The following is a 21,401-nucleotide window of genomic DNA, read 5'->3' on the forward strand; positions in this document are numbered from 1 at the left end:
TAATTAACGCTCGATCGTCTCCGGTCTGATTAGCGACCCGAAGCACAGACGCTGTGCGTAATCCGTAGCAACAGACGGTGCCTGTAACGTCGCCCCGTGCAAACAATATAACACATTCAATAAAAGACAACGTTTCCCACTTACCGATTGCAAATAATAATAATAACAGCAAAACAAAGATGGGGATGCGGCGTTCTGGTCCTCTTCACTCGGCTACAGTCGTCTGCTTTTCGTCCATGATGACAGTCACTGACTGGAGGAGGTTCAAGTCTAAAAGCTACAGCACAGCAATGCAGTGCAGCACACAAAGGGTTAAAGCCATCAGTCACCAATCAACGTGTTCATCATTTTTGTTTCCCACTTCAGATACGAGCTGGTGGCTAGATCTTACCCTGTAAGGATCCTGAATAACAATATATTTTTTGTATTTGCTGACACTGTTATCTACAAAGACTTAAAATGACAAACTTCAAAAGTGGTCATTTAAATACGCTGTTGCTGAGAGGTGTGATCTCTAGGACAGATTGCTATAAGCAGTCTGCGGGGGCCACACCAGGAGTCCCTTAAAATCTGACCGTGTCCCTCCACCACCATGTTTAAAAAATAAATAAATGCAGTAACCTTTTGTTGCCACTTGGGGCAGTGCAACAAGCTGTAATAATTACATTTAAAGTGAGTTTTTTTGACTGGATATTGAACTTTTGGAATGGAGAAGTGTCTGGGTGAAACTCAAATTGTAAGAAGAATACACAATGGAGTAAATAGGTTTCTGAGCAAAGCCACATGAGTTCTAATTTATTTTCTATAATAATGATAGGGATGCCCCCCCCCCACCCCCGAACCCGGTTCTAAGCGGTAACTAGTTCTAAATAAGTAAAACAAGTGGCAGAGTTATGCTTTACTGTCACTATATGTCACAATAAATCTGCAGAAATGCTGTTTGTCGAGCAGCCGTCCATCCTCGTCCACCGCAGGTAACGTTAGTGATGCTATACGGAGTTCGATAATAAGAACGGTCTAATAAATCAAAGCTAATCACATGGATAATAGTCTAGCTGCAAATGTATTTCAAAGATTTTAAAAAGTTTATTTTGGAACTTTTTGTATTGCTGCTCAAGAAAGACTATTTGTTTACATACCAGAATAATAAAGCCATGTTGGTTCTTTCTCATAAAGAACCAATGAGAGTGTCGATAAGTAACCGGACAGACAAAAATAAATTCCTAACGATACCCATCCCTAATAATGACATATTTGTAAGATTGAGAAATATGTGAGTGTACAATGCCGTCTGTGTACATACAGCCTGGTTAAAGTACTGTGTAGCGCCTGCAATCAACCAGATGCAGTTCACATCCACTTCTGTCCAAAATGTCTTCGCTTCATCATTTTATTCTGTTAGGCATCTGTCGGAAATTTTCATACTTACCATATGAATTCTTGAATTACAGCCCAAAATGATTTTTGTGAAGTCTCACTGATCTTTGACCAAAACTCTAATCAGTTCATCCTTGAGTCCAAGAGGACGTTTGTACCAAATTTGAAGAAATTCCGTCTCTGCGTTCCTGAGATATTGTGTTGAAGAGAACAGGACGGATGTACGGAGGAAACACAACGCCTCTGGCCACAGTTGCTGTGCCAGTGGCGCATATTAATACATTCATTTATTATAATAGCACATTAATAATCACTGCCTTTCGTAGAACAACCACACAGACATATTTAAAGTGTAAATTGGAAAATGATGACAACCCAGGTTAATATAAAAATCTATTTAATTGTAAAAAGTGAAACTTCTGCACGTCAACATGCTTTACAGTTTATTTGGTAGATTACCAAACGAAAATTGTAACGGCACCATAGGCAACAAGAATACAACTTTGTGACAGTGGCGGCTGATGTATTTCGTAAAATATATAGATTTTGGAAACTGAGAAAGGAAGTAACATCTGTTTTGACACAATAAATAGAAGTGCATTGTTTGTGTTGAACACGTGGAGTATTATATGATGTTTGATCCCTGTTAATAAAGAAAAATACAAAAACATAAATAGGAATGAAAAATATGTCTATGCAAACTCTTACTACCACGAGCGATGAGATGCGTGAGCTTTCTGTCCGAGTACTTGTGTGAGAATGTCAAAGTTAATCCTCTTCAAAGTGACTTATAATAGAGGAAAACAGAAACCACACCTCTGAGTGTTACACTCGATCAGCTTTTAGCGACTTTCTTCACAGCGCGGCCACAGCAGCCGGCGTCTCGGTTCTCGGAGCGTCTTTGCCTGCAGACAGTAAATGGTCCGAGGAGCTCTCAGCCGTGAGGTCGGCGAACACCTCGGCCGGGTCGTCCTCGCTGGAGCCGGACTCTGGCAAAGCAGAGTACGTGGGGACGGCGTTGAACATGACGAAACCCACAGTGATGACGACGAACGACATGATGTACAGCGTTGAAAACTGAGGACGAGACACGAGACAGAAATGTTAACGTTGGAATGTCCGAGGTTCCACTTTACTGTAACCAGCCAAACGGTAAGCAGGTTGACAGTGTATGACATATTTAGGATGTATGCATGCATGCATATATATATATATATATATTTTACAACATGTTCATAACCTGGTCCCATTATAACCTGTATTTATATTGTATATTAGCTGATGTACAATTGTATGTCTTAGATTCGTATTAGTTCCAATTTCATTCCACTGTAATTGTTGCACATATGACAATTAAAATAACAATAATAATAATAATATCATCTTGCTTTTTCCCCCACTCTAACAACTACTGCTGGATTTATTGCGACACTATCTTTTTTAATAATCTATATCACTTCCTGCTGCTAAAAATGAAGGTCAAGGAGAAGTCCTGCTGCTGCGAGTCTGAAGCAGAGCTGCATAAACTTGTCTTCTCCAGGAATGATTTAAAAAGGCACGCAACATTAAAGCGGGACTTCGAAACACACTTCAAGGCAGCAAAAAGGCTATAAATCCCATAAAATGTGATTAAGCGTCCTGACGTCAACATTACGGCCGCTTCTCTGGTCCCACTCACTGTGCAGTGGAAAAGGAAGATGCCACAGAAGAGGCTGAAGAGGTCGGCGGTGAGCAGAGAGAGGTTGACCGCGGTAGCGCTGGTCATCTTCACCACCACAGGCATGAAGCTGTACAGCGCGTACATACACAGGGCGTAGACCGCAAACAGCATGGCTGCGGGACACAACGAACGGACTTTAGTAAGACGCACATCACGCCTTCAAAACACTCGAATTTAACAAAGCAAGGAAGTTAACTTACAGATGTGAAAGTCCCATTTTATTGCCGCTACTGCACGAGTTTCCAGGACGGCTCTGTAACGCAAAGTTAGCATGGTGAGAACAACTTTAAGAATCATGCGGACACATATATTCAACCCCATAGGATGCTTTAAAGTTAGTACAATGACAAGCATTAAGAATAGCTATATAGTAAACTGATGGTCTCGTTTACTTATGGAGGTCATAAAGAGGCATCAGTATTACATTTAAACTGTTTCATAAACAGTTAAAAAGTTCCTCTTCGTAACTTTTTGTTAATAATCTCTTTGACAGTCATGTTCTCATTTCTTCATCAACAATAACATTATGTAATAGTGTTCGTCTCAGTTATTATATCTCAGTCATTATGCAGCCACCTATGTGAGCAGACAGTGTCTATGAAACGCTGTTTTTCCCGCATGGTCATACATTCTCTCCTGAAGCATGAGAACATTATTAAAGTGATTTAAAAAAAGGCACGTATCATGGCAAACAAATAGGCTATTCTTAATTTCTAAGCATTCATAAGAAAGGTTTTGTCTGGAGGTCTCAAATTAAAATTGAGGGAGAAGTCAGAAATCAGAATATATGAGGGATTCAATCAATAACTCACAGCTGTATGCCGCTGATGAGGGTCCCAAAGAGGCCCATCATGCCCAGGAATTCGATCCGGCTCAAGTTCTTCACTGTGTACTCTTGGCACACATTGGACACGGCATAGAGGACGGCACTGAGCAGCACCAAACCATCTCCCAGCACCACATCACTGGCTGCACACACAGAGAGACAGAGAGAGGTAGATAGACATGTTACAGGTTAATAATATAGAAACCACCAAGCAAGAGGTACAATGATATCGCCACCATTTAGGATCAGGACTCAAACAGCATAAACATCGTCAAATGTTATCAGGACCGCGTTTGTGCATTCAGAGCAGAAATGCAAAGATTTTTTTTTTCTGCTCACTCTGTTCACTCGTGTGACGTGCATGTGCCTGGTTATTTATGTGCATGGGTTGAGAATAATTAAACTCCATATGGGTGTGCGTAGCGGTGCTCAGCTCGGTGCGCACGTAGCGGCTGAAAACTTGACGAAGCGGTCCATTTAGCGGTTAATGGGCTCCATAAATGGAGCAATCTATAACGGACTATTTAAAAAAAGCAAAAAGAGGAGAGAGAGAGAGGAGGGGAGGCTAGTGGAGAAGGAGAGACGATGACAGGATCTGACTCACTGATGATGAAAGTTCAGGCGGGGAGAGACCGACCGAGCCAGCGTCATTGATCAATACCAGTGATGATGACAGGAGTGCAAAGATCTCATATTAAGTAAAAGTGCTATCACCACAATTTAAAAAACACTCTGTTACAAGTAAAAATCTTACTTGGATAAAATTATATTTTTTGTCCATTAATCTTGCCCTTCATGCGTTTTGTCATTCACTTTGGTATCATAGAAAAGCCAAAGAAATAGTTTTTAACCTTTTAAGTGTCGGATAATACATTCTAAATGAATTTAAATCCTATTTGAGCAGTGATCGTGGATTAGGAACATCTTTATCAATATGATTATTTTGTGTTAGACATTTCAGTCGATAAGTCCCCTTTCTATATTTTCATTAGATACTGCTCAACAAACTGTGATTAAGTTTCACATTAAGTTTCAGTACTTTACAGATAGTAATGATTTTCTTTATGTTTAAAGTGTCCTTACTGGATCCCTGGTCTCTTCCAGCCAGGATGTCGGCTCCCACCATGGCCCCCACCCCCAGCAAGCACACCCCCACGGCTACAAAGTGGACCAGCCTGTAGCGAGTCTTCAGGAAGAACCAGGACAGAACCATCAGCACGGGGACCACGAAGCAGTCCAGCAGCTGAAACACACAGGAACGGCACAGTGACTACCTGGCACTACATATATGGACTTGTTGGTAGAGGAAGATACGAAATGCTTTGTAAGTCAGATTACCGCTTAAAATACTATTTTCACTTAAAAGAAATACTACATTTTGAAATAATAAAAAGCTGTATTTTTGTTAATGACATTGACTTCAACCATATATGCACAGTAAATAACAGACTTCATCGGGTCACTGTCCTGTTTATGTTAAAGCTTCTGTTCACACAACCAGCACCCTGAGCTGATGCATCCGGACTGTTTTCTCTCACCTGTATACTTGTCAGCGTGGTGAACTGGTAGGCCTTCACAACTGCATAGTTTGCCTCGACATCTGCCAGACCCATCACCAAATACTTCCACCACTTGGTTTTTAGAATTTGCAAGATGTTCCTGTCACCTGTAGAAACCGAGAAGGTTTACTTCAGAGTACGAATGGTGAACGTATTTTTCCAAAAGCTACTTTTGAACAACATTTTTCACACATTCATGTTGTCTTTTTGGTGAGAAAATGCACAAACTGTCCCTTTAATGGCTTTACATACAAATAGACTAAATGTAGCATAATGACAAACAGTTCCATGCTGGTCTTGCAGATTTGCTTTGTGATTATTGTAGGGCAAAATGGCAGAATTTGTAGCAGCTTGTCCATTAAATTGTGCTATAATTTGCGACGATTTTTGTCTTATTTTATGATAAAACCCAATTAAAGCTGCTATAATCAATATTTGTTTATACTAACAATGTGCATTGTATGTGAAAGGTGTCGCTCTTAGTTTTGGTTCACTCTCACTGTTAATCCGTGTATTTTCCAGCTGCTGCAGTCAGCTGTTTTGTGCAAAAAAAAAAATCTCTAAAATCCCCCTATGCACTATAATAATATCTGCTTGGCAGCAAAAAGCAGACAGTTAGCAACTATCTGGAGAACATAATGGAGCATTTAGCAGCTAAAGAGCCAGGTACTCTACTCAGGACTTGGTTTAAAGAAAAACCTCAGACTGAATGTCAGTGTTTCTCTGCATCAGTTGTGTATTTTTACAGGTTGTTGCTGCTGCCCCCAAGTGGTCAGAAAACAATGTACTGCAGGTTTAAAAGATAAAAAGAGAACGATTACAAGTCCAGACGTGCTGACCTTTGCGTGTGCAGAGGATGGTCGTATAGACGAGCAGCAGCAGGGCGTAGTTGAAGAAGCTCTGCAGCATGGGCGTCTCCACCTTGGCATAGGCCAGGTACTGACAGCTCACTGCCGTGCCACAGATCAGCAGGGACAAGACCTGCCCTATTAAGATGGTCTTCAGCAGACGCCTGGAGGGTGAGGGAGAGCACCGCGCGTCAACTACATCGCAAAATGCAACGCAACAGCCCCACCCTTTGACTCTTTGTCTTTGTCAGAGGTGCTCCAAGGGAAAAGGAAGCCGAGTCTGGAGGCTTTACAAGTACAATTACATTCCAGAGCTCGCCTGGGTGTGGTCAGAAGTGTGCATTTACCGCACGTGTAACCACACCCAACAGTGATGTCACGGTGTACCGACACACCGTGGAGTACACTTGTACATCACTGCAACGAGATGACAAGTTAAACCACTAGAGATCAGTATAATAAAGAGTATACGGGGTGTGGAGGGGAGACACTACAGGTTAATGGGGCAAAACATTTTGGTAATAGACAGATCACCATGAAACTTATTATTATTATATACATTAACGTTTAAATATGCAAATCATGCATTCATTTATTTATAAGACTGATAAGTACTCACCATGTGAAGACATCCCGCCAGTTGTAACTGTACAAACCGCAGGCAAACCTCCACTTCCCACACAGTCTCTCCTCATCATGCCCTTCCATATCTTTGAGCGCTAAACCTAGGAGTAAAGAAAAACATATGAGAAATTACAGTCTTGTGGGGGGATTTGTGTCTTTAAGGCTTATTGTCCTTCATCAGATTAATGTCACCCAAAGAGAACATGGTACCAAATCTCCACAGGAATGTGATGAGGCTCATAATATGACTCCCATGGTCCACCAGAAATAGGACAAAGCATGAGTGCAAAACATGAATCAGACAACCTGCATAGGCTGCAGCACTGCACTTGGACGTCATCTAACTTGCAGGGTTGGTTTACAACACAGGCGGTGGCTCCATTAGTGAACATGTAAGCAGATTTGGGGAATATTTAACCAAGATAAGCCATAACTATGACATTTGATGCAAGCCGAATTTGAATAGAGCGCCTTTTAATCTGTAATATTGCGTTAAATGTGTTTAAACGGCCATTAACAAGTGGCTATAACCACAGCAATATTAAACTGTCACGTTTTCAATGCAGTTTGGTGTTGACAGCGTCATTCATCGGGCTTTCCTGAAACTACAAAGAGCTAAATATAACCGTAACGCAAGTACAAGCTATATTATGATCGAGTAAAAATACTGTACGTGTACATACGTTTTCTGTTTCCTCTTCAGTCATGATAAGTGTGGGTAAACTCTCCAGCTGGTAAGAAAGTCCATGCTTCTCACAAACGACCATCCACGTTTGTGTCTCAACCTAAGCGGGTAAGTCAACCTAGCCTCGTGCTGTCTAGCCCCGCCTTCCGCGCTCAGATTGGTCCACATAAAAAATTAAATGACGTCTGCACTGCGAAGTCAAACTTGGTCTGGTGCTGATGAGAATCAACATATATACTGTATATGTATATATATATATATCTATATGTATATGTGTATATATATGTATATGTATGTATGTATGTATATGTATATATATATATGTATAATATGACAATTTATATATATATAATGCATTGCATGCAACATTTGACAGAGAAGTTACACTTTGCTACACCTCAGGTAGCTCAGCCAATAATAGCCAAACAACAATATTATTATTAATAATAATAATAATAAAAACTAATAAAAACAATAATACTAATAATGCAGCTGAAAGTGCTTTACATTAAAGCATTAAAAACAGGCAACACAAATGAACTTAAAAAAAGAACACAGGTAAAGATAAAGGGTTTATAGTGGGTTAATAACTCCTGAAAGGAACCGTTCTGCACAATAAGTATTTTTACTTTTCACTCTTTACTTTTCAGACTTTTCAGTCTTTTTCAATTCTGATATTGAGTAAAGGATCAAAGTGCTTCTCCCACCACCAAGCAAATATGGCAAGAAACCTTTAATGAATCTTTAGCATTTCATTTCTCCAACTACAATATCAACTTAAAAAATTCTCACCAGAATTTTCATTTCATTCCTATGAACTGTTTTACCAAATATGTCCTTGTTCCTTCCTTATGTAACAGTTACAATCTTTCTTGTTGTGTGAGAAAGCATTTGATGGCCAGACAGAGAAAGAATGATAACAAACATTCTGATTGTAAGAAACAATAACTGTCCTTGAATCTGTGCAAATACTGTTTTCTGCCTTCCTGCTATACACCATGCACCAAGTTGCGCTGAGAGTGGAGTAAAGGTCATTAAAAAGTAGAAAGAAAATTATGAGGTAAAGCAACAGTTGCACTGGATGTGACAGTGGAAGAAGTATTCAAATCCTTTACTTAAGTAAAAGTACAAATACCATAGTCCAACAGTAAGTACAAGTCATGAATTCAAAATGTTACACAAGTATAGAGAAGTTTAATTAGAGAAATATCAGAATTAAGTACTGCTAAATGCCTCTGCCATATTGACCATATTGAGTATATTTTATTCTATTTCATAACAATATTCCACTACATCTCAGAGGGAAATACTATCTATTCCAGTACTTTGGACTGACAGCTATAGGCCTACTGATTATTTACAGATTCAGATTATCAATAACAAATATAGCTTTTAAACGACAATAAAAAAAACAACTATGTAAAGTATTTCAAATTAGTCCTGCATCAGCATTAGTGATGCTTACATATATATGCGTCAATAATTATAATATATAATAATGAGTACTTTTACATTTACTTAAGTATATATTGTATACATGTTTACCTCAGTAGAATTTTGAATACAGGACCTATTTCTTCACTGGTGTTTTTACTCAAGTGAAGGTTATAACAATTAAATAATAAGTGATGAATAAGTAAAGGGACATACGTTAAAGAATAAAATCAACACAATGGTTTTAACTGGTAAACGCCTCTGTTGTTTATCTATATTTAGAAAGAGTCCGCGATGTGAGAAGGTTAATCTCCATGCCTCCTGGAGATCTCGCGAGATTTTACGAGAGGATAAGTTGAGGGGAACATGGCGACGTCTAATTTGCTAAAGGTAGGACCCAGTTCAATTCAATTATTTTGTATTTAACGCTCGCTTAAAGTGCGTGTCAGTCGCGTGGTGTGATGTTGGCGTTTAGCTCCAAACTTCACGAACACTACACTGCACCTGTGCTGCCAGTGTTGACGTGAGCTCGAAAGCAGTGAAGTTACATCTGGCTAACATTAGCTACTTATCACTGATTTAAGCTAAATATAATAGCTACACCACAGCTAACTAAATATGAAGGAAATAGGCAAGACACGGTGAACCCGGAGGGACCGATAACGAACGTGAGACGTATCGTTAGCTTTAACCTGCCCTGATATATACTCTTATTATGTGTGTTAATGTCACACGCTAGCTACAAACCTCACATATCATCTGTCACTTCAGTGACACAGGAATCAACAGAAGACCAGCCTCTCTGAAAGACATGCTAAAGGCTGACAACAACAACTGTCGTAGCAGGTTGTGTGTGGACGCTAATCCCCAGCTGCTATCTTGCTAACTAAGTTTAGCTTTACAGGATCCTCGGGGGGAATGTGTCCTTTTAATTAAATAAAAAAATAACATTGCAGTCAAAACAGAAGACGTTTGCATTGTGTGTACGGTATGTGCAGACAGGCAATCACCCTGTGCATCAATTACTACCTCTATTCTGTTCTACCTTGCACTGTACTAATCCAAATACACTTTACAACAACTATAAGGATATAGAATACAGCAAGCAAATAAAATATGTTGAATCGATGTTGATCAGTCAAAAAGCTCAGTCTTATCACTATTCAAGCTATATGATTCAGTCTTAAAACAAATCTTAAGAACATTTCAGTGCAGTAAGTAACATTTCCACGCTCCTACAACATGCTGGAATAGTCTTAAAGCACGTATTGAGAAAATAAGGGCTTAACTCAGTACATTTTCTCATGTACTGTAGTCGGCTTTTGAGGTACTTGTTACTTTGTAACTCAATACTTCTAATTCGCTACAAATCAAAGGGAAATATTGTACTTTTTACTCAACTAGATTTATTTGATAACTTCATTTATTTTGCAGATTCAGATGAACAATACAATAAATGATGAATTATAATAGGTTAAGTCATTGCAATTAGCTTTAACATTAAAGTGATGAACACATTAATTCATCAATAATGATAATCCAGTGATATATTATTCTAATATGGGCCATTCTACATAATGATTATGTATGTACTTCTTTAACTGTAAGTAGGTTTTTCTGCTGATATGTACATTTACTTTAGCAAGAGTTTGAATGCTTGTATCAGAGTATTTCTAAGACTCGTGAAAATTCCCGCACACGTTCATGTTGCTTTGGTTAATGTTCACATCAGGTAGAACATGATTTAATATGTTAGTTTGGCATCTTTTAGACGCATAATGTGTACTTCACACCACAGCCTGATTCCCTAAACCTCTAAATTCAGTCAAGTTTAACAAAATACCCCCTGATGATGTCTGCTGGGAAAAGAAACTACAAAACAATAACAGAGCGCCTGCATTAAAAGCTGCGGCTGTGAATCGTTTTGTGTCCATTATGTTTATTAGGTTCTGTTGTACCGGTATACCAGAATATTGACGGTTATCATCATGTGTACATTTATCTACATATTGAAAAACGACGTGTGTGAGAGAGTTAAAGGTACAAACAGCAGCTAGATAGTTATCACACTATGAAGATCTAATACCGTTATAACCCTAGTTCTGTTCATACTGTCTTACTGTTTGCACACTGCACTGACAATACAGTGGAATCTCATCTAATCCTTCGTATACCGTTAAATTGTAACTTACCCTAATATCTAGTTGTTTTTGTGTTGCTGTCGTTGCCTTACCTTGGCATAAAAAGCTCATGAACAGTTAGAATCGAGTAGTTCACTTCCCTCCTGTCTGTTTTCAGAACAAAGGCTCCCTTCAATTTGAGGACAAATGGGAGCTGATGCGTCCGATAGTTCTGAAGCTACTACGGCAGGAGTCCGTCACCAAACAGCAGTGGTTCGACTTGTTCTCGTGAGTTTACTGTAATGCGTCTGCTGTCGGCTCAGGCATTGATGGTGAATGTGTTAAGAAAGGTCCTTCCTCATTGGTCCACAGAGACGTCCATGCTGTGTGCCTGTGGGATGACAAAGGTCCAGCTAAGATCCACCAGGCCCTCAAAGAGGACATCCTAGATTTCATCAAACAAGCACAAGCAGTAAGACCATAACGGACATTTGTGTGTCTTTCTAATTCTCCCCATCATAGACTGTTCTTCTTGTTTAATATCTGTCAATTAGACTCTGCAGGCTTTAATCAGCCCCGTGTTGTGTTTCTCAGCGGGTGTTGAGTCACCAGGACGACACGGCGTTGCTGAAGGCCTACATCGTGGAGTGGAGGAAGTTCTTCACGCAGTGCGACATCTTGCCCAAGCCTTTCTGTCAGCTGGAGATCACACTGATGGGCAAGCAAGGAAGCAACAAGAAGTCCAACGTGGAGGACAGCATCGTCCGCAAAGTGAGGAGGAGGAGGAGGAGGAGGAGTGGGCGACAACTAAACAAGCATGTTGTGCACGTCGTCGTGTTCTGACTGTGTGTCTCTCGGTCTCTTCAGCTGATGCTGGACACGTGGAACGAGTCCATTTTCTCCAACATCAAAAACAGGCTGCAAGACAGTGCCATGAAGCTCGTCCATGCTGAGCGGCTGGGAGAGGCCTTTGACTCCCAGCTGGTCATCGGAGTGAGAGAGTCCTACGGTGAGACACCAAACTCGCTATACCACAGCGTTGATGAATCCAAATGGCATTTAAGATGTTTTCAAAGAGTATCATAGTATCATATGAGCATGGACTCCCTAGTTTATCTGAATAATGGTTCCTTCTCCTTCACCATAGCACTCACAGCTACAGTTATAACTGCTAAATACTGCAGGAATGTGAGGACATCTAACTCAGGGCATTTAACTTGTTCAGTTTTAGTTTATTTCATAATTTGTGTTCTTCATTGTAAGAAGTTTCTTTGATGTCCCCATGACCTGTCTTTCTCTGCTGTCACTATCAATGCGGCTTAAATCCCTCGTGATTAGTATTAATCAGCTTTTATTTTCTGCCCTTCACCATGTGATGGCTGTTACATGTTGTGACTTCAACTGCAAGTTCTGCCGTTTTGAACTGTACATCTCTTTATCTCGATCTATATCTGAAGGCTGCAGACGCATGTTGACCTCTCCATATCTTTTTTTGTGCGTTTTGTCTCTGAGCAGTGAACCTGTGCTCCAACCCGGACGACAAGCTGCAGATCTACAGGGACAACTTTGAGAAGGCGTATATGGATTCAACTGAGAGGTTCTACAGAACACAGGCGCCCGCCTACCTCCAGCAAAATGGGGTCCAAAACTACATGAAATATGTGAGTTTCCGTGGCTTTGAGAAGAACTGGATGCTGCGTTCTGGTGGCCCGGTACTTCCTGTGAAAGTTGCTCACTGTATATATGTGTGTGTGTGTGTGTGTGTGTATATATATATATATATATAATAGAGCCAATGTTTCTCATCACTCATGGACTTTAACTGAAGCATGTTCTTCTCGCCAGTCTATCGAAAACAAAGCCATGAAGTTGAGAAATGAATATGTTTTTATGTTATTTATCTACTGTTGGTCAGTTGATAACGTGAAATTCTGCACTGTTTTGTAATCACTCTGTTTTGTAATCACTCTGTTTTGTAATCACTCCGCTCGCAACCACTCAGGAGTTTCTGTTTGCTGCTGCCAGCTTGCTCTCTGCTCATGCTGAAAGAAAAGAGCTTTCAGTTCTCACCGTAGCAAAGATAACACCGGCCGCTGAAACTTGACGCTTCTATTGAGGCTTCTATTGAGGCTCCTTTTCCCTGTTTTGATGATTGTGGCAAAACGCCAGTTGGATGAATCAAAAGAGAAAACAGTCGAGACCGGCAGCGTGATCCGCTGCGGTGGCTGATCTCATGCCTGGCCTCGCCACAGTATCTCTCTTACTCAAACAAAACGGAGGCGTTGTGTCCGTTAAAGCGCAGCAGGGCCACAAAGCTTTAACACTTTGTGTATTTGGTGTAGATCGAACACGGTTACTTCAATGACCTTTTCTTCCCCAGAGGTTTTTTTGTTCTGGAGGATTTTTCCACAGTAAGACCTTTTGAAGTAACCCAATTCTAGAATATTTTTTATGTGGATTTAGGAAATGTCTTTCTTTAACAACTCGGACAGATATATTCGTCATTAGGATTTGCTACATTCACCTATTTTCTCTAAGGTTTCCCTCCCGTTGTAACCGTCGATGGCCGTGCTGCGGCAAAATGTTTCTCTTATCGAACCATTTCCGAAAACAAAAATGACAAAACAAAACAAAACAAAGTACCCAGATAGGACAGAGGTTGAGTTTGAAGACATATCATTGAACATCAAATCATTTCTATAAAACCATATTCTTTTTGTGATTGCCAATGTGCTCATAGTTGCATTTACAGGCAATGGAAATTATTTTTTTATTACATTTTTTTATTTTGCTATAGATGTATAGAGTACCTTTCTCCGGGGTTTCATGCACACATTATTTTAATGCTTCACAACAGAAATAGATTCCGTATATTGTGTATGTATATAAAAAGCTTTTTAGTTTATTATCAGGTTTGAGATCTCGTTGAGTATTTTCTGTGTGTAAATGTAATAACATGCATGCACTGTGTTTTATCACCAGGCTGATTCGAAGCTGAGGGAAGAGGAGAAACGCGCGCTGCGATACCTGGAGACCAGACGCGACTGCAACTCTGTACAGGCAGTGAGTGTTCTACAGTTATGTTGTTATTTAATTACAATGTTATACGGAATGTTGTGCACTCTCTTCCAAAGTGCAACTCGTATTAATTCAATATTGATTTTTACAGCAGTATTTGCATAACATTATTCATTTTTTTAAAGCTGTCATTTTAAAAATAATTAGTTTTAACCTCATGTTGATGCATTTACACATTGTTTTTGATACTTAGATAACTCTTACACACAATACTTACAGCACATAACAAGCCACAAGCATATTTCCCAGAATTCTACATTTTATTCCTGTACTACATACGTCTCTCTTGTATTTCCGCTGCATTGTTCGCCCCTCTGTTTATGTTCCCAGTTGATGGAGTGTTGCGTCAATGCACTAGTCACATCATTCAAGGAGACCATTTTAGCCGAATGTCCAGGCATGATCAAACGAAATGAGACAGAGAGTGAGTACGGACGGACCGCTCCCACCAAAGGCACAGCCAGCTCAGGTTTGCACCAGGAAATAGCCCTGACCAAACCTTCTTACCCAGCATTGTGTTGTTGTCGCTACTGCTCTTGAATGAATGTGGGATGGTACACTGAGGATTCTTAATCTCTCAGAACCATGAAGCCGCTCAGAAATCGTTCTTTTTACCCCAAAGAACCTGCCTTAGAAATGTCACGTTTCTATGTTTTATACAGTATCAAAATCATCCAGTGATGACTGTCTGTACCTACATGACTGCATTGCAAACTGCTAATAACTAATTCTGCATACTACGGTATGCCAATTTGCCAAAATATAAACTAATACAAATTGTTGTCGTCCTGAAGATGATCAGACTAGATTCTTTTTTTATTTTGCTGCTGCTGAGTAGCTTTTAAAGTCACTTTGAGTATTGTTTCATTATGGTTATATATGTACAGTATATGTTTTGTTCAAGTTAATGTTTACAGAGCTGTAAAGAAAATGCTTTATCAAGTATTGCAAATATTTTACTCCCAACATTTAGCCAAATACATTTCAGTAAAGATACAAACCTTTTTTGATACCTTACTTTGAGAAATATAACCATGTTTTTATTTTTATTTAACAAAACAAACCAAAGTACTTAAATAAAATACAGTCTATAATTTGCAGGTGAAAGGTGCCTAAAATCCACTTTATCTTCTTAAAATAAGCTTTAACATTTTAGTTCCAGACATTTTCATGATTCAAATGTAAATTACTATAATAAGCGATCTTAACATTATGCTGCTTATGTAATAGTTTGATTTGACAGATTGGACAAAGGGAGTCCGCAGTAATGGATTTTAAAGTAGCTCATCACCTGCTGGTTTCATGCCGCACAATTATAAGCTCAGCATTTAATATGTCGGATCAACTGCTGCCGTCACCTCTTCAAGCGCTAACTTTGCTTTTCCCTCCACCACAGAGCTGCACCTGATGTTCTCTCTTATGGACAAAGTGCCCAGCGGCATCGAGCCCATGCTGAAGGACCTGGAGGATCACATCATGAGCGCCGGCCTGGCTGACATGGTGGCCACGGCAGAGACGATCACCTCCGTGAGTGTCAAATACACATGTTTCTAAAATAAAAAAAAAATTAGTTCTTCCTCTTAGCTGTAGTTCTATTTGTCAGTCTAGTGTTGGAGATGTCGGTGTCCTTTCGAAGGCATATAATGGAACTAGCTGGCACTCAGCTTGTGGTGCTCAAAGCGCCAAAAAAAACAAACTCAGCAGCGTATCTCTTTTCAGAAATCATGACCCTGTTACTCAGGAACATACACAGGCGGTGTTGTGAGAAGTTTCATGTAGGAACTATTTTCTCTCTACCGGACTACACCCACCAACCATATCACCGTGCAGAAGGACGCGTGCACATATGCTCAATACCGCTAGCTCATCTAGCACCATTAGGCGAGCTAACGTCACAGCTCAGGCGAGGAGGACGCAATTAATATGACCATGTCGCGCTGTAACGAGCACAAGCCTTTTGTTCAGGAGTAGGTGTAACTTTTACTGTCTTGTCTCATGCATAATGCACTTATATGCTTGTTTACACACACACACACACACACACAGGCTCATCACATTGACCGATGTCACCTTCTGTTCTTTGTTTCAGGACTCTGAGAAGTATGTGGAGCAGCTGCTCACCTTGTTTAACCGCTTCAGTCGGCTGGTGAAAGAAGCCTTTCAGGACGACCCGCGGTTCCTCACAGCTCGAGACAAAGTGAGCTGAACTTTTACCAGCATGGTGTCATTGTGGTATACGCTGGTCAGAAGATGTTTGAACTGATCACAGTCCTGTTATCCACACTTCTTTGCAGGCATATAAAGCTGTTGTGAATGACGCCACTATATTTAAATTAGAACTTCCCCTGAAACAGAAAGGGTAAGAGATGCTCCTTCTATCAAATTCAGTCTTTGCTGAAGGCGATAATGTCTGACCGCTCTAGTTTTCCTCTCGCGTGTTTACAGGGTTGGTCTGAAAACTCAACCAGAGTCCAAGTGTCCAGAGCTGCTGGCCAACTACTGTGACATGCTCTTGAGGAAGACCCCACTGAGCAAAAAGCTCACGTCTGAAGAGATAGAGGCCAAGCTCAAGGAAGTGGTACGTTTCAGGAGCCCTGGCTTCATTAGCCCCTTGGTTAGCATTGTAACGAGAAACGCGTAGAGTTGGTAGGTCTTGGGCCGCATTTTAGTTCATGTATGTGCTGCTAACTAAGCTTTTAATCTGAGCTTCAGTCAACATCTGTGTGCTCTTTTCTTTGCAGCTGTTGGTGCTGAAGTATGTGCAGAACAAAGACGTGTTCATGCGCTACCACAAAGCCCACCTGACCCGTCGACTCATCCTGGACATTTCAGCAGACAGCGAAATAGAGGAGAACATGGTGGAGTGGCTCAGGGTGAGATCCGCGTGTGTGTGTGTGTGTGTGTGTGTGTGTGTGTGTGTGTGTGTGTGTGTGTGTGTGTGTGTGTGTGTGTGTGTGTGTGTGTGTGTGTGTGTGTGTGTGTGTGTGTGTGTGTGTGTGTGTGTGTGATGAGTGAGAGTATACCTTCTACTCATTTATTTTACATCAGAAACATTAACTGTAGCCAAAAACTTGAAGTATTTAATTTACCACCTGTAAAACAAACTGTCTATCTGTGGTGTCGTGTATCCTAACAGGAAGTAGGAATGCCAGCGGACTATGTCAACAAGCTTGCCAGGATGTTTCAAGACATCAAGGTGTCAGAGGACCTCAACCAATCTTTCAAAGAAATGCATAAACACAACAGGCTTGCTTTACCAGGTAAGCGATAGAAGAGCGTCTCACTCACACGTAAAGGGATAGTTTGGATGTTTTGATGCGGGGTTACCCCTTTAATATACAGTACATGGTGCAGGAGATAGTTCACCATAAAGGCTGGAGTGCAATGGCGTCTCTGTGCCCTGCCAACAAATAATCCAGCACATTTACATTAGATTACATTTTTTATTTAGCAGACGCTTTGATCCAAAGCGACCTACAATAAGTGAGTTCAACCGAAAGGTGCAGTGATCACGCAAATGCATAACCTTCATCAAATATGCTGATCTACCTTAAGTGCTCCATTCCAGGAAAATAGGAGATGGAAAGGTTTTTTTCAAAATAAATGTTAAGGTGCGGCCTTGAGTTGTGACACAGATGAGTTTTCAGTCAGTGACTGAGGATGTGCAGAGTAATGTATAATTCGATTATAACCAAAATGTGACTGTTTTACACTTTTGTTTTAGTAAAGATTAAACAAACAAGATATGATGTGTTGTTCACCAGGCTTGCTGTTTCCTCCTGTTTCCTGTCTTTATGCAAAGTTCACTTCTAATCATATCTTGGCTATAGCTTCATATTTAGTCCGAAAAAAATAAATGACAAAACTTGACGACAGAACTTAAATGCTGATGTTGAATCCATGAAATAATGACAAACTATTTCCACCTCTTTTGCTCAACACTGTATTTCTTCTGAAGTCAAAGACCTGCAAACTGTAAGCAAATGTCATGCAACCACGATGTCTCTGTGTGTTCCCCTCGCAGCCGACTCGGTCAACATAAAGATCCTGAATGCTGGAGCGTGGTCGAGGAGCAGCGAGAAGGTCTTCGTCTCTCTACCTACCGAGCTGGAAGATTTGATACCGGAGGTCGAAGACTTCTACAAGAAGAACCACAGTGGCAGGAAGCTGCACTGGCATCACCTCATGTCCAACGGCATCGTGAGTACAACAGCAGTGCAACCCACAACAGGTCTGTTTTGCTTGTCTCTTCGGGAAAGAAGCTGGGAAAAGTGTCTGAACGAAATGTCGTTCCTCCAGATAACCTTTAAGAACGAGGTGGGCCAGTACGACTTGGAGGTGACCACCTTCCAGCTGGCTGTGCTGTTTGCCTGGAACCAGAGGCCCAGAGAGAGGATCAGCTTTGAAAACCTCAAGTTAGCCACTGAGCTGCCGGACGCCGAGCTGCGACGCACTCTCTGGGTAAACGGATAGCGTGTTGTAAGAGGAATAAACGATGAAGATAAATCTGGTGATTTGGTTCCATCGTGATTGTCACAAATGTGTTTTTTGAAGTACAGATGCAGTGCTGTAAGTATTGTGTTTTTATATTTGACGTAGCTTGATTTCAATCCGTTTTATTGATCAGATTATTTGTTTTTACTGCTTCAGTCTCTGGTGGCGTTTCCCAAACTCAAGCGGCAGGTGTTGTCGTACGACCCGGTGGTGTCTTCACCCAAAGACTTTGCAGAAGGAACACTATTTTACGTCAACCAGGAGTTTTCTCTCATGTAAGTAAAAGTCATCGGTTCTGGGACCCCCCCCTTCCACCAAAGTTGCAACATCCTCACAAGTAAATCTTTTACAGGTTTAACAAATCAAAATAAATGTCATACTAGTGACCCACCATCATTCTCGGGCCTGCAAATTGATCTGCATATCACTTTTGTGCAACACGCCCCTGGTCGTTGAGTGCTCATCGTGCAAAAGAAATATGTTTTCCCCCGTGGATTTCCTTTTGTTACCTTTTTAAACATGTTCATGAATTTAATTTGCATCTAATAGAAAAGTCAGTATAAACTACAGCGATGTTGTCTGCAACTGTAAACCTGTATTCTACATTGATTTGTTTGTGTTTTTATTTAAACTCTACAGAAAAAACTCAAAGGTTCAGAAAAGGGGGAAGATTAACCTGATTGGTCGGCTGCAGCTCACCACAGAGCGAATGAGAGAGGAGGAGAACGAGGGCATCGTCCAGCTCAGGATACTAAGAACACAGGTACAGATATGAGCTCGCAGCATGCAGGTGAAGATACTGCAGGTCTCGCTTATTATGTAACACCACCTGCTGAGAATACATGGTTTCACCTTCCATTTCCCACCGCGGACTTTCAACAGACACCCTTGTTTGTGTTGGCTACAATACAATCCATCCGTCTCACGGTTTCACTTTGTGACCAGTGTTGTGTTTGTGTTTCCACTCTCCAGGAGGCCATAATCCAGATCATGAAGATGAGGAAGCGCATCAACAACGCCCAGCTGCAGACGGAGCTGGTGGAGATCCTAAAGAACATGTTTTTACCACAGAAGAAGATGATCAAGGAGCAGATCGAGTGGCTGATAGATCACAAGTACATAAAGCGGGATGAGACCGATTTAAACACCTTCATCTACATGGCATAGCACAGCACAGCGGGATGACTCGCGTTGACTTTGGTTTCAGTGGATCAGGCCTGATGGACACTAGGATATTTCCAGGCTCCCCGTCCTCTATTTAAAATTACAATCCATTCTTGTGCAGGGAGGCATGAATTTAAGACTGAGACCTATTTAACAGAAATGGAACTTCCTGCCTTAAAGTTGTACAAAGAAAAATAATGATTGCAGTGGGAGTCTGCACCAAGTGGTTCTAACTGTTTTTAGTTTGAGGGAGTTTCCTTTCTGTCCAGATGGGGCTGTTCATTTGTTAATTGTGGTGTGTCGTCTGGGCAGCTACTACTACACTTGTGCAAGTCTCAACGGCATGCCGACAGGAAAAGCTGAGGAACTTTGGATCTCGAAATATCTGCAGTCCAGTTTTCATTCCACGTCAAACACCAAGACCACCCGAACCTCGAACAAAACGCTGCCCTCTTACCGAGCCAGCGGGTTTGTGCTGTCGTAGCCCTCTGCGGTCGCAGCTAAAGTGATCAAACACTTAATCCGGACATTCAGTGTGTATAAAGAGCCAGATAAGCACTTCACAGTTTGCAGGACTGAAGCAGACGGCCAACTCAAAACCCCGCCAGGCCTCTCTCTGTCCTTGGGTAAAAAATAAATCAAGTAGCATATTGCTATAATCCAGAATCCATTTACCTCGACAGAACGTACCCAGGGACAAAGGTGGTGTTGGGAGTCGAGCTTGGAGCTCAGATCATGTTTGTGACAGCTCTCTTTTCTGCAAGAAGCCTGGGGGAAGAAGCTGAGGTCAGTATTACACGTGGTAAATACTACTCGGCTTTAGCAGAGTGTACCATGAGATGTGAATAATGAAATAAACAGCACCTTATTATAAAAACAACAGGCTTGTCATTCATCCTATATAGCTCAGCTGAACATTTCCCCGCAATTCATTTTTTTGCATATAAATTAAATCGTTAATATTTTATCTTTCAATATGATTTTTTTCTAAAAGGGCACTTAAAGTAATAACCAAGAGTCGTATGAGAATATTCATTACACTCATGTCTGTGGTAAAGTTACAGTCGAATAGCTTAGTTTAGCATAAAGACTGGAAATATGGGGAAATGGCTAGACTAGCATACAAATTGTCACTTTTGATTTAAATAGTGAGCTTTAGAGGAGCTGGTAGAAGGAATTTATTTATTTTTTCTACAATTGAACAAAGCTAGATTAGTTGTGGAATCCTCAATGTCTCCAGTAGCACTTCATGGAAAATGATCACCAAAGTATATATTTAGTACACAAAAATAGTAATTAAATAGTAGGGAAATGTCTGAAATTGTGAAAGAAAGGAAACTAACCTGGAGCAGGAAAGAAATGAACACTTTCTATGACGCCCATATCTATAATGCATTAGGAACATGTATAGTTAAAGTTGTAAACACTCATGAATATCGTTATGCTTTATAACAATAGAAACACATGGTAAC

At 40.6% G+C, this 21,401-nt stretch overlaps 2 protein-coding genes across 5 annotated transcripts; one reads left to right on the forward strand and one right to left on the reverse strand.

Annotated features, from left to right (window-relative positions):
* Positions 1-1,858: 1,858 nt before the first annotated feature.
* Positions 1,859-7,762, reverse strand: slc35f2 (solute carrier family 35 member F2). 2 transcript variants are annotated; one of them, XM_079171126.1, is made up of 9 exons: positions 7,638-7,762; positions 6,950-7,055; positions 6,322-6,494; positions 5,462-5,589; positions 5,007-5,166; positions 3,910-4,066; positions 3,298-3,350; positions 3,056-3,210; positions 1,859-2,454 (listed from the first exon to the last, which is right to left on the reverse strand). In XM_079171126.1, the coding sequence occupies exons 2-9, from the start codon at positions 7,036-7,038 to the stop codon at positions 2,233-2,235; spliced, it is 1,137 nt and encodes a 378-aa protein (XP_079027252.1). In that variant the 5' UTR covers positions 7,039-7,055; positions 7,638-7,762; the 3' UTR covers positions 1,859-2,232. The 2 variants fall into 2 exon arrangements, with proteins under 2 accessions (XP_079027252.1, XP_079027251.1); XM_079171125.1 differs by lacking the exon at positions 7,638-7,762 and adding an exon at positions 7,261-7,420.
* A 1,670-nt stretch (positions 7,763-9,432) lies between these two features.
* Positions 9,433-20,795, forward strand: cul5b (cullin 5b). 3 transcript variants are annotated; one of them, XM_079172008.1, is made up of 19 exons: positions 9,433-9,463; positions 11,372-11,481; positions 11,566-11,665; positions 11,788-11,964; positions 12,061-12,202; positions 12,709-12,854; positions 14,176-14,256; positions 14,602-14,740; positions 15,668-15,798; positions 16,361-16,468; positions 16,566-16,630; positions 16,717-16,849; positions 17,013-17,144; positions 17,408-17,531; positions 18,296-18,471; positions 18,571-18,732; positions 18,922-19,040; positions 19,405-19,528; positions 19,738-20,795. In XM_079172008.1, the coding sequence occupies exons 1-19, from the start codon at positions 9,440-9,442 to the stop codon at positions 19,930-19,932; spliced, it is 2,388 nt and encodes a 795-aa protein (XP_079028134.1). In that variant the 5' UTR covers positions 9,433-9,439; the 3' UTR covers positions 19,933-20,795. The 3 variants fall into 3 exon arrangements, 2 of the variants coding, with proteins under 2 accessions (XP_079028134.1, XP_079028135.1); XM_079172009.1 differs by having other exon boundaries at positions 14,602-14,695; XR_013767326.1 differs by lacking the exon at positions 19,738-20,795 and having other exon boundaries at positions 18,571-19,040; positions 19,405-19,432.
* The last annotated feature ends 606 nt before the right edge of the window (positions 20,796-21,401 follow it).

This window comes from Pholis gunnellus, assembly GCF_910591455.1.
Source record: "Pholis gunnellus genome assembly, chromosome: 13".
NCBI lineage: Eukaryota > Metazoa > Chordata > Actinopteri > Perciformes > Pholidae > Pholis > Pholis gunnellus.

Excerpts from the sequence above, each read along its gene's own strand:
- cul5b (XM_079172008.1), top strand. The coding sequence starts at position 9,440 with ATGGCGACGTCTAATTTGCTAAAG. Across the intron at positions 16,631-16,716 it reads CTTCCCCTGAAACAGAAAGG|GGTTGGTCTGAAAACTCAAC; the intron begins GTAAGAGATGCT and ends GCGTGTTTACAG. Across the intron at positions 19,041-19,404 it reads AACCAGGAGTTTTCTCTCAT|AAAAAACTCAAAGGTTCAGA; the intron begins GTAAGTAAAAGT and ends TAAACTCTACAG.
- slc35f2 (XM_079171125.1), bottom strand. The coding sequence starts at position 7,294 with ATGACGTCCAAGTGCAGTGCTGCAGCCTATGCAG. Across the intron at positions 5,167-5,461 it reads CCACGCTGACAAGTATACAG|CTGCTGGACTGCTTCGTGGT; the intron begins GTGAGAGAAAAC and ends TGTGTGTTTCAG. Across the intron at positions 4,067-5,006 it reads TGGAAGAGACCAGGGATCCA|CCAGTGATGTGGTGCTGGGA; the intron begins GTAAGGACACTT and ends CTGTGTGTGCAG.